This window comes from Podarcis melisellensis (assembly GCF_964234715.1).
Source record: "Podarcis melisellensis genome assembly, chromosome: 9".
Taxonomy (NCBI): Eukaryota; Metazoa; Chordata; class Lepidosauria; order Squamata; family Lacertidae; genus Podarcis; species Podarcis melisellensis.
The window spans coordinates 67795879-67813187 of record NC_138541.1 but is presented as its reverse complement, the minus strand read 5'-3'; the positions used below and the strand labels follow the sequence as shown (position 1 = coordinate 67813187).

At 44.8% G+C, this 17309-nt stretch overlaps 1 protein-coding gene across 6 annotated transcripts in view; it reads right to left on the bottom strand.

Annotated features, from left to right (window-relative positions):
• PPARGC1A (PPARG coactivator 1 alpha) overlaps window positions 1-17309 on the bottom strand; it is a 652154-nt gene that overhangs the window by 30935 nt on the left and 603910 nt on the right. For 5 of the 6 annotated variants that reach the window (XM_081924454.1, XM_081924455.1, XM_081924459.1 and 2 more), the window contains 5 exons: window positions 15433-15627; window positions 10734-10859; window positions 9282-9486; window positions 798-843; window positions 615-688 (listed from right to left, as the gene is read on the bottom strand). In XM_081924454.1, coding sequence (XP_081780580.1) covers window positions 615-688; window positions 798-843; window positions 9282-9486; window positions 10734-10859; window positions 15433-15627 — 646 coding nt within the window. The remainder of the gene's footprint in view (window positions 1-614; window positions 689-797; window positions 844-9281; window positions 9487-10733; window positions 10860-15432; window positions 15628-17309) is intronic. The other variant, XM_081924456.1, reaches the window with a different exon arrangement.

Genomic DNA, 17309 nt, shown 5'->3' with positions numbered 1-17309 from the left:
TCTAATTTAAACAGGAAGGAAGCAAATTCTAAATCACTGATCAGATGCTATAAATCTTCTGTTGTGCAGTCTGTGAGCCAGTTCACATATGCATTCACAACCCTTGGACACTCAGTCTTCAATGACTTGCACCCAAATGTGCGAAATATTTCAAATGGAAAGCATCAAGTTTGAGGTAATATAAAAACTCTTCCTGATTATTCTTGTATACAGTAAATGCAAGCCATCGACTGATGGCTACAGTCATCAAGTAATTGACACGCATGTGTGAATCATCCCTTTCAGGTAAGAGAAGGTGGGAGTAAGGGAAATGCAACTAAAATTTAGCAATATATACGTCAGGGGACTGGGAATTTATTCCAGATAAATTATTTCATTCGTTTTTCCTCCCTAGACATTATACTAAGCTCTGTAACAGTGGAATCATAATTCTAAAGCAAATCTCATCTTAAGGAACCATGTGGGGAAAATTGTTGTTAAAAGTACATTACAATTAATCTCTTAAGAGACCACGGTAACATATTGCTGTGCAATTCATAATGTCAAGCTAGCAATAAAAAAACCCCACACAAAACATCTATATCTATATACATATCTGACAATGCACTTCTCACCTGCAGTTCCAGAGAGTTCCACACTTAAAGTTTGTTCAATAGTCTTGTTCTCAAATGGGGAACCCTTGGGATCACTGGAAGACAGGGCACATTTATAAAAACAAGCTGAAATGGAGTTGCTGTAGCCAAAATGTATTTAAAACCCCTTCCCTGTTGTAAATATTTACAGTTCTTGATACTTACTTTGGTGACTCGGGCGTCAAAGGAAGCGATAAACTCATTGGTTTGGCTGGAAAAGGGAGGGTGAAAAAGAAGGAAAACCAGGTGTAAAATATGATGAAAGAAATTGAGAATTTTGTGCTGTCTTGAATTAGTTTGGAAACAGACCTGATAGAAAATGCATGGCTGCTTTTTGAAAAACAGCCCCGCACCTTCTACATTCCTAAAATTTTGCATTAAGAAAATACTTTGACGCCACCCCAACTGTCAATTCTCCTACTATATATAGGCTGCTACTCGTGGAAGCAGAGAAATTCACAGCCGTTCTGATGTTTTGACTAGGAATTTCCAGTCCATGCCAGTTTCACATGTGTTTATTCATCAGAATCCCAGAATTACACTGGGATTCCCCCCTCCCCCTCAAAAAAGATAAACATGTATGAAAATTTGTATTTTGGACTCACAGCTGTCCATGGAGACGCAGGTTAATTCTGTGTCCAGGGCAGCTGTCTACCAGCTCCACCTGGTACGCAGGCTAAGACCCTACCTGCCCGCGGACTGTCTCGCCAGAGTGGTGCATGCTCTAGTTATCTCCCGCTTGGACTACTGCAATGTGCTCTACGTGGGGCTACCTTTGAAGGTGACCTGGAAACTGCAATTAATCCAGAATGCGGCAGCTAGACTGGTGACTGGGAGTAGCCGCCGGGACCACATAACACCGGTTCGGAGAGATCTGCATTGGCTCCCAGTACGTTTCCGAGCACAATTCAAAGTGATGGTGCTGACCTTTAAAGCCCTAAACGGCCTCAGTCCTGTATACGTCTCCACCCCCATTGTTCAGCCCGGACACTGAGATCCAGTGCCAAGGGCCTTCTGGCGGTTCCCTCATTGCGAGAAGTGAGGTTACAGGGAACTAGACAGAGGGCCTTCTCAGTAGTGGCGCCCGCCCTGTGGAACGCACTCCCTTCAGATGTGAAGGAAATAAGCAGCTATCCTATCTTTAAAAGACATCTGAAGGCAGCCCTGTTCAGGGAAGTTTTTAATATTTAACGCTGTACTGTTTTTAACACTTGATTGGGAGCTGCCCACAATGGCTGGAGGAACTCAGCCAGATGGGCGGGGTATAAATAATAATAATAATAATAATAATAATAATAATAATAATAATAATAATAATAATAATAATTAATCATGTATATTTAAATGCATGTAAAATAACATACACATTTTATCCTTAAATATGCATTTTGGTTTCTTTCTTTTTTCTGAGCCAAGACTTGTGTCACAACATTTGGAGAAGTGCAAAATCCACAGGGTAATTATGTCCCAATCAATATATTAGTCTGAAAGGCATGCATTAGGTAAGTCTGTTTTAAAATGCAGACCAATGACATTCTTCTCTACCCTAGTTGTGACTTGCACTTTATAGTACCAGCTACTGAGAGTGAAAAGGGATGCAAGACTGTTTGCAGCAGCAACCACACATCACACATTATATTTAATTCCAGCAGCCACACATATATTATAGATAAAGAGATCTAAACTCCTCTAGAACCCTGAAACAGGTTGCACACTTGATTTATGCCAACCGCTGTACACCTGCAATACAGACCTTGAGACCTTAGAAAACTACACACACAGACACCCCCCAAAATGCACAGAACATAGTGTGAAAACGTGCTTCCTTCATATTTAATTTAGACTACAGTTCACGTTTCACTTGGATATGACAGCGGCCATATAACTACAAAGCAACAGAACTCTATGAATATTCAGTTGACTTCACTTGTACAATATACAGTTTTATATACAGCACTAGGAAAATAGGTTGTTTCTGTGAGGCCAAGACCCAAGCAAATATGATCCAAGCGCTTGCAAATTATTCTGCAAATAGGGGGAAGAGAGTCGCAGATGGCGTAAATTGGGGTTTAACTCCTCCATGCTAAAACCCTGACATGAATGAACAACAGCACTTTTAGCAGTTAAACCTTCCGCCGTCCTTTGTTAGAAAACAATTGGGATACCAATCTTTTGCTGCCCCTCCACACACACACAAAAAAAACTCCTCACCATGGAACAGCCTTTACTTGCCAGAGAAAGTAATAATAAATAGAGTTGGGAGAGATCTCAGGTGTCATCTAGACCCTGCTCAATGCAGAAAGCAACTACAGCAGATGGCTACTCAGTCTCTGCTTAAGGACCCCCAGCAAGGGAGACCCCACCACCAAGCAGACTATTCTGTTGTCGTGTACCTACAGGAAGTTTCTCTTAGAGATTTGTTGACTCCCTGAAGTTTCCACCCACTGGTTCTAGTCCTTCTCTCTGGAGTGACAGGGAAAATGTCTGCTCCACCTTACGTGTGATCCTGAATTGGGGTTGTACTGTCTCTGGACTTCACATATTGTATCACAGTGTGGTACGTTGGCTTGACAGCCACGGACAGAAAGTCTTTACAGAGGGTGTAATCATGGGCTGTCCCCTGAGCCCGCTAGATCAGTGCTTCCCAAACTTGGGTCTCCAGCTGTTTTTGGACTACAGCTCCCATCATCCCTAGCTAGCAGGACCACTGGTCAGGGATGGTGGGAATTGTAGTCCAAAAACAGCTGGAGACCCAAGTTTGGGAAACCCTGCGCTAGATGACATCGCAAGGGATCATTGCTTTAGGAGAGCGAGAAAAATTCTCAGGGACGATTCACACCCCGGCCAGCACCTTTTTAATCTTCTACCCTCGGGCAGAAGATATAGAAGTATGATCAGTCTTACCAACAGGCTAAAAAACAGTTTCTATTTGTGGGCTGTTAGGCAGCTGAACGGAAAATAATAGTGTTGGTTGGTGTGTGGTGTGAAAAGCACACAGAGTGCAATGAGACTGGGTGTTTGTGGGGGGAGGGAGGCTCGGTTAATTTCATTGTACACAGGTTGTACATTGACAATAAAGGTATTATTATTATTATTATTATTATTATTATTCAGCCTTTTTTTTTCAGGGTTTCCCGAAGCAAGAATTTAATTTTGCCAACAGGCAATTTTCTGCTTGGCTTGAGAGGTTGTGCAGTTCACTCCAAGAAATATCCCTCAAGTCAACTGCCAAGGAGCCACTTTTCTCCTGTCAGGTGCCACTCTTTCCCATCTACAGACCCAAGCTTTATCCTACCAGCACTCGCCCCCTGATCCACCACCATTGCCTTTTAACCCTTCCCCTCACACATCTCCCTCAGGTGAGCTGGTGTGGATCTGGACTGGGACCTGGGGCTGTTTCCTTGCTATTTGCGCACTGTTAAACCTCCTCTAGGGGACGCGGTTGGTGCTGTGGTCTAAACCACAGAGCCTAGGGTTTGCCAATCGGAAGGTCAGCGGTTCGAATCCCCGCGACGGGGTGAGCTCCCGTTGTTCAGTCCCAGCTCCTGCCCACCTAGCAGTTTGAAAGCACGTCAAAGTGCAAGTAGATAAATAGGCACCGCTCTGGCGGGAAGGTAAACGACATTTCCATGCGCTGCTCTGGTTCGCCAGAAGCGGCTTAGTCATACTGGCCACATGACCCGGAAGCTGTCTGCGGACAAACGCCGGCTCCCTCAGCCTATAGAGTGAGATGAGCGCCACAACCCCAGAGTCGTCCGCTACTGGACCAACAGTCAGGGGTACCTTTAACTTTAAACTTCCTCTAGCACGGCAAAGAGCAGCTGAATTCACAGGGGGAAAGAGTGCAGTGGGAAAGTGTTAACAGCCTTCCTCCCCGCCCCGCAACACGGTCCCAGTCTAGATCCACAAACACACCTCTGACTGGCCAACATTCAAATGGACAGGATATCTGATCACAGATGGCGATCATCTCACCTAGCTTGGCTGTTTCTCAATCCCTGGCTTTGGAATGTGTTAACTGCTTCAAAGGAAATGCTGCAGCATTTTATACAACAGTGGCAATAGCAAAACACTGCCTGCATGAAGCATCTTTCGGTTTTCCCCAGATGCTTCCTATCTGCATTTTCAGCAACAGAAAGGAGCTGCACAATGCACAGATGGGTTTCCCTTGAGCTGCTGTTTTAGAATATCTACAGGATTTGGCTACGTTTGGAGGGGATCAGGGAGTAGGGATTGCAGATTTCATCCTTCACCCCCGCTTTGCATGCAGAAGGTCTTTAGTTCCATCCACAACATCTCTAGGCTGGGCTGGGAAAAGCCACTGCCGAAAACCGTGGAAGAGATGCTCCCAGTAGTGTAGGGTCTACATTGTGGATCAGGGTGGGGAACATTTGGCCTTCCAGATGTTGCAGAACTACATCTCCCATCAACCCCAGCCAGCATGGCCAATAGTCAGGAGTGATGGGCGTTGCAGTCTTTCTGGAGGGCCAAAGGTGCCTGCTATAGACAAGAACCAGTTAAATGAGCCTGTGACTCTGCTTACGGCAGCTCCCTGAAAGTGCAAGCCCTGCTTCTGTGCTCAAAAATTACCTTCAAGTAGATAAAATAAGGAGTGACACTTGGCCAGACCACATGAAGATACAAGTGCTCACTGCAGGAGGCAAGGACTAAGGTGGTAGAGCATGTTCTCATTAAAAGAGAGCACGTGATGCGGTGGGGGCCAGCCAAACCACCCCTCTGTTGCCAGGCTGGTTGGGATGGTTGCTCGCTGGCAGGGATTGGTAGTTTGAGTTGCTGGGGTAATTTTGATGTTGCTAATTTGAGTGCTCACTGGAAGGACAGATCCTGAAGCTGAGACTCCAATACTTTGGCCACCTCATGAGAAGAGAAGACTCCCTGGAAAAGACCCTGATGTTGGGAAAGATTGACAGCACAAGGAGAAGGGGACGGCAGAGGACGAGATAGTTGGACAGTGTTCTCGAAGCTACAAACATGAGTCTGACCAAACTGCAGGAGGCAGTGGAAGACAGGAGTGCCTGGCGTGCTCTGGTCCATGGGGTCACGAAGAGTCGGGCACGACTAAACAACAACAATTTTGGGGAGGGAACAGAGGTTTTTAAGCAGTGCATGCAGTGTTCAGCTTTCTCTTTCGCTGGGTGCACCGGATCACCTGCCCGCCCTCCCTTATTTTAGGTCTTGGGCGTTGACCTTGCTATGCCTGTCATGGGGTCGTCTGCCGTTGGGGCAGGGGCCTGGTAGGAATTTTGTCCATCTGGCTGATTGGCTGGTGCCATTTGGTTTCTGCCTACTGCATAGCAAATCATCACAACTTGTAAGGTTTGCGGTTAGGCATTGGTTAAAAATTGGTTGGAGGAGGGGTAAGGATTGGCTGTGCCTGCCCCTCCAATGCTGCTGCTGCATGGGAATTCCGTTAAAGGAATCCAGGGGCTTGCCATCCTTTCGTCCAAATAACTGGAATTGGGTTTGGGCCGTGTAAGCCCCTGGGAGCATGCAGGGAAAAGGTGAGGGCCTGTGGCGCAGCTCCAGCTTCTCCCCAATATTGTTTTCCCTCACTGACTTTCGGTGGAATCCCGAAGTCAGGTCTGTCCCCAGGTGGAGGGACAGATAGTCCTAACCAATGCCTAAGCAACCACTCACATCCATGTATGTTAATAAAGTTGTGGCCTGGCCAACATTATGACAAAAACTTTAAACAAAAATTCTGTGTGATGTGTGTGTTATTTGGGGGGGGTGTCTTGGGGACCACGACACGCAATGCCTTAACTGAGCTTTAGCATGGCAGAAGTAATCACAGCATTGAATTGCTTCTTGCACTGCAGATAAGAGAAGGCAGCCCTGCTGCTCAACTAACATTACCATTTGGGAACAAAAAACTCAGGGTGTGGGGAGAAATTAATCTTTGTTTCCAACTCTGCTTGCAACCAAGTTCTACAACCAAATTCTCTCGCTCATTGACACTGCAGCTACAGATGCTTGCTGATGTAAACCATGTCTCAATTTCTTACCTCTGGAGACAAAGGCAGTAGATGACTTTTTAAAAAGTGGCAGGATCTCTAAATAAAGCCTAAGGTAAAGGGACCCCTGACCATTAGGTCAAGTCGTAACTGACTCTGGGGTTGTGGCGCTCATCTTGCTTTACTTGGCTGAGGGAGCCGGCGTACAACTTCCAGGTCATGTGGCCAGTATGACTAAACCAGAGCAGTGCACGGAAACGCCGTTTACCTTCCCGCCGGAGCGGTACCTATTTATCTACTTGCACTTTGACATGCTTTCGAACTGCTAGGTTGGCAGGAGCTGGGACTGAGCAACGGGAGCTCACCCCGTCGCAGGGATTCGAACCGCCGACCTTCTGATCAGCAAGTCCTAGGCTCTGTGGTTTAACCCACAGTGCCACCCGTGTCCCTTTAAATAAAGCCTACTTGGGCCTATAAGCCTTTAGAAAGTGGCATCAGGAGAAAGCAAGAAAAGGAACAACTCAGCCGGGAAAGAGGAGGGCATTTGCATTTTTCCAACCCGGCCATAGCAGTTAGTATAGGACCAAAATCCCCTCTTAATACACTGGAGAATACTAAACGTCATTACGGATGCTTAGTTGGCCATAAAGTTTCTTGTTTGGTAAGTGAGCAAGAGGGGTCAGGACGGCTCCTACACTTGACACTGTTTAGAGAATAAAACAATAAAATGGTGGGGGGTTTTAAAGTTATAATAGGGCTGACACATTTATTGCCTATTCAGAAGCTGCAAGAAAGCTGTTTTTATTGTCTCTTAAGGAATATATTGCAAGTTAACAATGTCTTCATTTTAGTCCGGTGAAAATAAAAGAGGCTCCCTAATGAACTGGCTACCCCAACTTGTCCAGGACAGTAATTATTTCCCAGGAACGCCTCACTACTTTTGTGCTGTTGGAATCCAGTTAACCCTCAACTCCCCCATGGCTACAAATCCATCTTCAGGTTCCTCCTTCCCAATTGTCTTTATCTTCAGCTCAGGACTATTACATACAGGCCATGGATAGCGTATACAGATGTATGTCAGAAGCATAGTCAGTCCTGACCCCCTTATGACTCAAGGGGCTACACTTGCAAACACACACATACCGCATTCACATTAGGCCTTGGAAGTAAAAGGTTAAAGGACCCCTAGATGGCTAAGTCCAGTCAAAGCGACTATGGGGTTACGGCGCTCATCTCGCTTTTCAGGCCAAGGGAGACGGCGTTTGTCCACAGACAGCTTTCCAGGTCATGTGGCCAGCAGGACTAGACCGCTTCTGGTGCAACAGAACACCATGACAAGTGCCAGAGTGCACAGAAACACCGTTTACCTTCCCGCCAGAGCAGTACCTAATTATCTACTGGCACTGGTAGGCTTTCGAACTGCTAGGTTGGCAGGAGCTGGGACTGAAGGGGAGCTCACTCCATCGTGGGGATTCGAACTGCTGACCTTCTGATCGGCAAGCCCAAGAGGCTCAGTGTATTCTTAAGTATTCTTAACAGACCTTAGGTGCTCACTTAAAAACCACTGTGTGTGAAGAGACTCTTTACTTGAGAAATCTTAAACCCTTTACCCCTAAGCTCTTTGCACACAGAATGTGTTCTAAATGCACAAGAGGAAGAGTGCTAGTTAAATGCTAGTTAAAAATGCATCTTTGCATCTGTGTGCATGCACAAACATGCACAGCTAATGTTCCCATTTATGCTAAGCAATTAACAGGGAGCCCAGGCAGAGCTGGGCTGAGAGCTACATGGGTTTAGCCTCACCCCTCAAGGAGCATGACTCCTCTAGGCTGGTGAGCCTCCAAGGAAACACAGCGGCTCCATGCAGCCAGTGGTGGTGCAGTGGTTAGAGTGTTGGACTAGGACCTGGGAGACCAGGGTTCGATTCCCCGTGAAGGTCACGGGGTGACCTTGGGCCAGTTACTACCTCTCAGCCTAAGCTACCTCACAGGGTTGTTGCTGGGATTAAATGAGGAGTAGGAAGCCACCATGAGCATTGTGAAAAAAGTTGGGTAAGAATGCAACAAAGAAATAAGGAAAGAATCCCCGCTACAGAAGTTCCCTATAACCACACAATGCGCACAAAGGAACCACACAACCCTGAGCAAAAAGTCTCAAACAGTACAGCATGTTGTTTTAGGAGGTGAAATTTATTTATTTTTTGCAAATTTCTTCAGTGAGGGGGGTATTAAAAATATGGTTTGGGGTGTGAGGAGTTCAAATCTGGTTTTGATTTTTGTGATTGGTCAACTTTTAGCTTGCTAAGTCTACATTTGATTAAGAAGGAAATAAACTGCTTCAGAAAACCAAAGAATTTTGATTTTAACTTTCTGAAAATGTCAGCTAATGCTAAATTATTATTATTATTATTATTATTATTATTATTGTCTTGTTACTGTTATTGAACTGCAAGTGCTTGGCAATCATTTAAAATAATTTCTACGCAATTGGGAAGTTGAAAAATTCAATGCGCCCTACTCAAACAATGTTTCATTCATTGTACCTTCTGCACCTATCCTTCCATAATTTTGCAGGGAACTTCCATAGAGACCCCTCTGAACTGTACGTCATGTTCAGGCAAGTTGCCCACAGTGACAATCACTGGGCAAAACCTATTCTTTGTTCCCAAGCCTACCTTGCAAATGATGCGTCTGAGAGTGCAAAAGCGCCTTCTTTTTAGAGGTGAATTTGTCTCTGTTGCTGCTCCTGTTCTCTGTTGGTTTGGTCTGAGGAGGGTCATCGTTTGTAGTCAGATACTTGAGAAGCTCTGAGCAGGGACGTCTTTGTGGCTTTTGTGGTTGACAAATGCTCTTCGCTTTATTGCTCCATGAATTCTCAGTCTTAAGAAACAAGTCACAATAAAAGGAAAAGTAATAAAAGGAAGGAAGGAAGGAAGGAAGGAAGGAAGGAAGGAAGGAAGGAAGGAAGGAAGGAAGGAAAAGAAAAAAGAAAGCTGAAATTAGTGAACCGAACCTTATCAGAATGGATATAGGATTTCTGAAGAGATGAGATTTTCAGTGAAGTGTTCCTTATAAGAGCACTAGATCTATGAGCTGTGAATAATTGTTTGCAGAACAAGGAAAGAAAATTACATTTAAAATTCCTAAATGACATTTATGCGGCTTTTTTATTTCATTCCTCTTATGTTTCAATGTTCCTACTCAGCAACATATAACTAACAAGACCCTACAGCGCCTTTACTACGAACAGGGAGGGGAAAAAAATAAGCTGGCTTAAACCTTAATTTGCTGCTGATTGCTCAAGCCCAGCGCTCACAACTCTCTTAAGTACCCCTAAATGCTCTGTTTTCGGTTACAGTCAATGGCAAGACAAACATTGTTTAATACAGCCTGCTAACAGAATTACACCACTGCCAGCATCAGAACCAATTAATGGCTGACATAGACCTTTCTGCTGAGGTTCCAGCATAATCTTTTTCTAAGTTGGGCCGCAAGTGAAGTGGTGGCCTGGAGTCGCACGTCAACACATCAGCCCATCAGTAATATTTTAATGGCACTGTCTGCAATTCTGTGGATGGGGAAAGAAGAGCAGCCTTTAAAAATGCGTTAATGCTGCCAAGAAGGGGGGGTGGAAGGCATAACATGAATTATTCAGAGTGAAAAAAATGAACAGAAGCAGCTTCTCTTTATGATATCCCCTCACCCCCACATATGAACAAAACCCCACCGCTTCTGCCCCAACCCCACAATTTGAGATAAGATACCAGGCTATTGGTGCAGTTACTGGGTTGAAAATTCAGTTCATGCGTAGAAGGAATAGATGCACATCTCTCCTTTTCCCTCTCCACAGATAATAACAAGATGTTCTGTGTTGAGGTCTGTATGTGCAATGGCCCAGTTTTAAGATCCTTTGCTTTCACACAAAAAGGGTGTGTGTGATCATGGAAACTGGGCCATTGTGTATATGGACCTCTGCACAGAGTGCCTGCATACAACATTGCTTGCAGAGTCAGGTGAAACTTTGAGACATATCCCATTCCTTGTGCACTGGCCGGGTAAATGTCTGAGCCCTAGTGGGGGGGGGAAGGAAACTATTTAAAACCATCTTGATATGTATTGCACTGTACCTTAACCACCACAGGGCTTGTTCTGATCCTGTGATTGGCATGGTTTGCATGGTTGTGTGTGCTGAGGCCACTGCATTCATTGTAATTTAGCTGGGTGTTAGCTGGCGCCAACAAGAGTTTCTTAAGCTGCAAGGATAACAAGGGGAAAGGTTTGGGGTGGGTGCAGAAGGGGAAAGGTTGGGAAGAAAAAGAAATAAGGTTATGCATCGCCGTTCCTCAGGTTTTATCTGAATTTATGAGTCTCAGGTCCAGTTCGGACAAATATCAACATGTATAGAGCCTTTGCAAGATGGAAAAGTAGGACTTTGAACAATAGGCCTTGCCCCACGGCTGCTGAAAGTCCACACATGGAAGCAATATTTGCACAGGGCCTCCATGGGTGGCAAAACCATAAATCCATTCATGCCAGTAAAATCTGGGAAATGCTCATATGGTTTAAGCCTATAAACGCCGGACTATTCCTGTCTATGCCTAACACATTCTGCTTCATACATGAATGTCCTGAAGGCCTAGGATCTAGAAATGCACACTGAGAACACAAAATGCTTAATAAACAAACAAAAAACTCCACCAATAACCCCCCTCCCTAATTAGACAAGGGCCCAGTTGGAGAGAAATGCTTTCACCTGATGCCTAAAGTCTGGCACCAGAAAACCCTCCCTGGGGAACCATCGCAGAAAAGACCTATTCTTGTGTTGCCACCCTCCAGACCTATCATGGAGGAGGCATACGAAGAAGGGCCTCAGCTGATGACTGAAGGGTCTGGGTCCATTCATATGAGGAGAGGTGGTTCTGGAGGCATTGCGGTCCTAAAAAATCTTAGCTCCTGCATGCTCCTACTTGTGCACTGTAGTGCAACCAGAAGTGCAGAAAGCATCACTGGCATGGCCAATGTCCCAGGCCATCCCCTGCAATCAAGGCAGAAGTCAGTCGTGCCAACTGCACAGTATACACTGGATGTAGTTGGCTAAGTGGACTGACAGGGTCCAAGCACGGGCAGAAGTACCCTGACTTGATATATTGTGAGGATCATATGAGAAGTTGCATAGCTCAGTTGGTTAGAGTCAGACACTGAGGTCCAGCGCCGAAGGCCTTCTGGCAGTTCCCTCACTGCGAGAAGCCAAGTTACAGGGAACCAGGCAGAGGGCCTTCTCAGTAGTGGCACCCACCTTGTGGAACGCCCTCCCACCAGATGTCAAAGAGAAAAACAACTACCAGACTTTTAGAAGACATCTGAAGGCAGCCATGTTTAGGGAAGCTTTTAATGTTTAATACACTTTCAACTCTACAAGTCTTTGATTCTATGATTCAAAATTGCCAATCTAACCCCTCAAAACTGGAGTTGTGTCACCAGTTTTTTCATGAACGTTTTAAGGGGAAGGGCACTTCAACTCTGACCCTGAACCTTTCCCAGGATTGTCAAGAATAATGAGCGACACAAGAGTTCCACATTAGTTCCTAAATGGAAGGACTTCCGTGCTTCTAGCCTTAGATACCACGAAACGCGAAAGATAAAAAAGCCTGCTTCACGGAGTTGTCAAAAAGACGAGCAACGTAAGACTTACAAAGCCATTTTACACACTAAAAAGTGATATATTAGTACTTATCCCTAGGCCCAAAATGATGGTTGTTTTTTGTTTTTAAAAAAGGTATGCTGTGTTACGTTCGTGATTTAACAAACAACTGCGGGGGGGGGGGCTGTTTTACCTGGGTAACCACACAACCAATTTTAAATGCAGATTGTGCCCAGGGGCATAGGTAAAGACTTTCAGATTCATAACAGTCATGACTGTATGTTGCCATATACACACAGGAACATAACTACGTACTTTATTTCATATGCACCTGCATAGGGATGTACATTCTCCCCTTCATCACAACCTGTTTGGCTGGATGCAGGCAATGCAGAGAAGTATGAAGCGGAAGGAAAATATTGGAAGCAGAGAGGGGAAAGGAGATTCCAGTTCTCCACAATGTCTTCCTTCCATGTAAGAAATTCACTTGAGCCAAGCAAACCAGGAGTCAGCAGTAAACACCTATCAGCATCCATAGCCAACCTGAGCCCTTGAAATTCAAGTCAAACTTTTTTAAAAAATGCTTTATATGACTGCTCTGACACATGAACAAGGCTGCAGAACATCAGTCATAAGCATGACTGCCAGCCACTTGCTTTTACCAGCCAGTATGGCAAGCTCAAGGACCCATGCACAGAATAGTACTCAGGGGCCAACAAAATCTAGCCAGCCCTGGAGCCAAGCTCTCTTTGCAATAGACCTTGCAAAGGTGGTGCACATTAACATGGACCACAGATGGACAAAGAGACGTCAAATGTAAACTGATTTGACTGAAGATTGAAGTGACTGTTTTTTGCATGGTTCCAACATCTATTCCGACAAAGTGGGATTCACTTGTCAAAAGACAACGTTTGCCTACACAATATGAAGGACAATGCTACATCTCAAAGTAAACAAGGCCTGGCAATTGGCTAGTTTTTTTCACCAGGCAGAGTGAATACAAATCTTCTTGGTAGCTGATAAAATCATTCAGGAAATGTACATTGCAAGTCATCTTGATAGTCAAAACTATAAGATGCTGAACCTCTCGATTCCATTATGACCAAAAGATAAAAGAGTCCTCTGGCAGCAGAATTGGTTTTTGTAAAGTTAGGGGTTGGTGTTTTTTTAAAAATCTTAGCAGTCACTTTGGTAGTGACAGATCTGGCAGCAATGGATATTTGCTGTTAATGAGGGTACTCTTGGGCGTCCCATGGACTGCAAGAAGATCAAACCTATCCATTCTTAAGGAAATCAGCCCTGAGTGCTCACTGGAAGGACAGATCCTGAAGCTGAGGCTCCAATACTTTGGCCACCTCATGAGAAGAGAAGACTCCCTGGACAAGACCCTGATGTTGGGAAAGATGGAGGGCACAAGGAGAAGGGGACGACAGAGGACGAGATGGTTGGACAGTGTTCTTGAAGCTACCAGCATGAGTTTGACCAAACTGCGGGAGGCAGTGGAAGACAGGAGGGCCTGGCGTGCTCTGGTCCATGGGGTCACGAAGAGTTGGACACAACTAAACAACAACAACATTCTCTCAAGACAAAGCAAACTGTAAGGTTTGTCCTGACACATTTCTTGAGGGCCCCTTAGCACATCTGAAAAGGAGCATGAAGAGGCATCACACTGGGCTCTGTGCACACTAAAAAAAGAAAGACTCTAGGACTTCATTTTTTCTCCATTTTCTACTACCATCTCCTCTCCCTTCTCCTTCTAATCCTTGCTTCTGCAACAGAATACTGATCTGGAACTATGATATTGCTGCCATGGGCTCCGTCACACATTACATATTTTAGCTGCACATCAAACTTGTGTCTAAAAATGCAAAGCATAAACACTGTCGTGGTTTCCCTCAAAGACTTTAGAGAACTGTAGGTGGACAACAGTGTTAAACTCTACGAACTCTAGGCACCCTAACAGAGACGTAGCTTATTTATTACAAATATTTCACATAGAGGGGAAAGAGGGAACAAAAACTGAACCTGTTTAATGTTGGTAGCGTAGCTGTGGCCTTAGAAATTTGGAGGCGTTTTACTGAGGATCAGTAATTTTTTTCAGTTCACTGAGCAAGAGGCTGGCCATTTGATAGGGTCCTAGTCTGCGGCTAGTTTTATAGCTCCATTCTGAGGAGCCACCACTTCAACATCTTTCTGGCTTGGCAAATGGAGAGCCAACTCTTATCCCTCAGATTTGGCATAGGCGTTTTCAGTTGCCGATTCCCATATGAAAAGAATTACCGTATTTTTTGCACCATAACACTCACTTTTTTCCTCCTAGAAAGTAAGGGGAAATGTCTGTGTATGTTATGGAGGGAATGCCTACGGGTGGCATGCCTACGGATTTTCCTCCTCTAAAAACTACGTGCGTGTTATGGTCGGGTGCGTGTTATAGAGCGAAAAATACGGTATCTTCCTTTCATCCACTTACTAACACAACCCAAGGAGTTGTGAACAGATGTGAGCCAAATGTGAATCCAGCCTTTATCAATAAGCTGTCTTGGTAACCTATCCATCCTTAAGGAAATCAGCCCTGAGTGCTCACTGGAAGGACAGATCCTGAAGCTGAGGCTCCAATACTTTGGCCACCTCATGGGAAGAGAAGACTCCCTGGAAAAGACCTTGATGTTGGGAAAGATGGAGGGCACAAGGAAAAGGGGACGACAGAGGATGAGATGGTTGGACAGTGTTCTTGAAGCTACCAGCATGAGTTTGACCAAACTGCGGGAGGCAGTGGAAGACAGAAGTACCTGGCGTGCTCTGGTCCATGGAGTCACGAAGAGTCAGACACGACTAAACAACTAAACAACAACAACATCTTGGTAACACATTATTAAAAGTGAAACTTGTACACATATATTGGAGATCTCCTAATGAGAAAACACATATTCAAAGCATTCCCTTTCTGAATTAGCAAGAGTGTGCATTATCGGAAGAAAAACATTCAGGCAATACCATCGTTTCACCAAGAAACAAGTTTATCCTGGGCTTTCTGTCTGAAATGCCCAAGTGCAATTAAGCTTTCTTTGGGTTTTCAGTCTAAAAACGAAAAGACCAAACCTTACTGTGGCTACATCATACCCATGCAGTGGATAGTGAGAGGGCACCTCCATTTCCCGTTAAACACTAGGAAGGTAGATTCTTACTAGAGACGGCTCTTCTGCCTCCAGAGGTGGAGGGGTGCCGTCGGGCATCGGTGAAGGGCTGGCATCGTTTTCGTTGGTCACATCTCCATCTGTCAGTGCGTCAAATGAAGGCAGCCCATCCTCATCCACAGGGATGCTGTCCAATGTCTCCGTGAGAACTGCTAGCAAATTTGCCTCATTCTCTTCGTCTATCTTCTGCAGAAGCAGGAAAACAGGGGAGGAAAAAAGGTGAGTCGGGAAGGGGGTTGTAGGACTTACACATGATTTGGCCCAATTAATTTTTGAGGGCGCAAAGTGCTAACTAACTACAGTGGTACCTTGGGTTACAGACGCTTCAGCTAAAGTGGTACCTCAGGTTAAGAACAGTTTCAGGTTAAGAACGGACCTCCAGAACGAATTAAGTTCTGAACCCGGGGTACCACTGTACCACACTTTTCTGTGTTTAACATGCCCCCATGTATAAGACACCCCCTATTTTGGGGGACTCCACATTTATAAAAAGGGGGGAGATTGCCCAGAGTTGTTGAGCTTTTTGGGAGGGAGGTTGTTGAGCTATTTTGGGGGGAAACTGCCGAAAATCACTAACCCCTCTGCTTCTCACATGCATTGCAAAAGCCACCTATCTCTGTCCCCTCACCAGCAGAAGCCGCCAATCGGCCGCCCATTTGCAGCAGCAGCAGCAGCCAATCAATAACAGCCCTTGCTGCAGCCACCAATGACACGGCCTATAACTGCTGACAATCTCCGGCTCGCAGAAGGAACCAATCCCATGTCCCCCCTATGCACTATCCATGTGCAGTGGTACCTCAGGTTATGAACTTAATTCGTTCCAGAGGTCCATTCTCAACCTGAGGTACCACTTTAGCTAATGGGGCCTTCCGCTGCCACTGCGCCACCGGCGCACCATTTCTGTTCTCATCCTGAGGTAAAGTTCTTAACCTGAGGTACTACTTCTGGGTTAGCGGGGTTTGCGACCCAAAGTGTTTGTAACCCTAGGTGTTTGTAACCTGAGGTACCACTGTATAAGATGACCCCCAATTTTAGACATAATTTTTGAATAAAAAATTCCTCATTTTATACACGGAAAAGTACGGTAACTCAGTTTGAATTTCGGGGTAGCACACACCTTTTGCAACAGTTGCTCCACATTATGTTTTGCAATGTTTCTTCATCCCTTTCCCTATTCCTAATCCAACAGGAATATATTTAGCTCTGTCAACACCAATGTGTCCTATGAACTACACCCAAGATGTTGCTTCAACAACCCACCACCACTGAAACTAACTGATCCAACAAAACTACAAGGATGATGAAGCAAGACAGCTAATGAGGAGATCTGTACAAGGAAGAATGTCAAACACCTCTTGGGTTCTCCAGATGCCTTCTCCCACTACCAGAAATGGGAAACTTCTCATTTATATGCATTTTGAAGAAAAGCAATCAATGCTCTTATTATTAATGGAAAACTCCTGGTTTCTTTTTTAAATAAATGTATTCTGCAGGTTGCCTTTGAAGTTGTCCTTTCCTGTTATGTAGTTTGAGTGCTCAATACAACTACTGTAAGCATTTATCTAATTCAGGCTGCAATTATAAAAAGTAGATTAATTCCTAATCAGATGTGGCTGCAACGTTAATTTGTACTAGATATCTTATTTCAGTACCAGGGACTTGTTTGTGTCAAATCAAATATATTTAATATCCTTGCATTTCTCAATGCAACACGTTCTAATTATCATCCGTATATTTGGAAGGCAGGAGGGGAAAAAATAAAAGCACTTATTATATTTTAGAGATTTGTCGCAGCAATTATTAATGACTTAGGGCTTGGAAAAACTCCCTGTGGAGCCCATGCAAAGACTTTGCTGGCAGCCAAATAC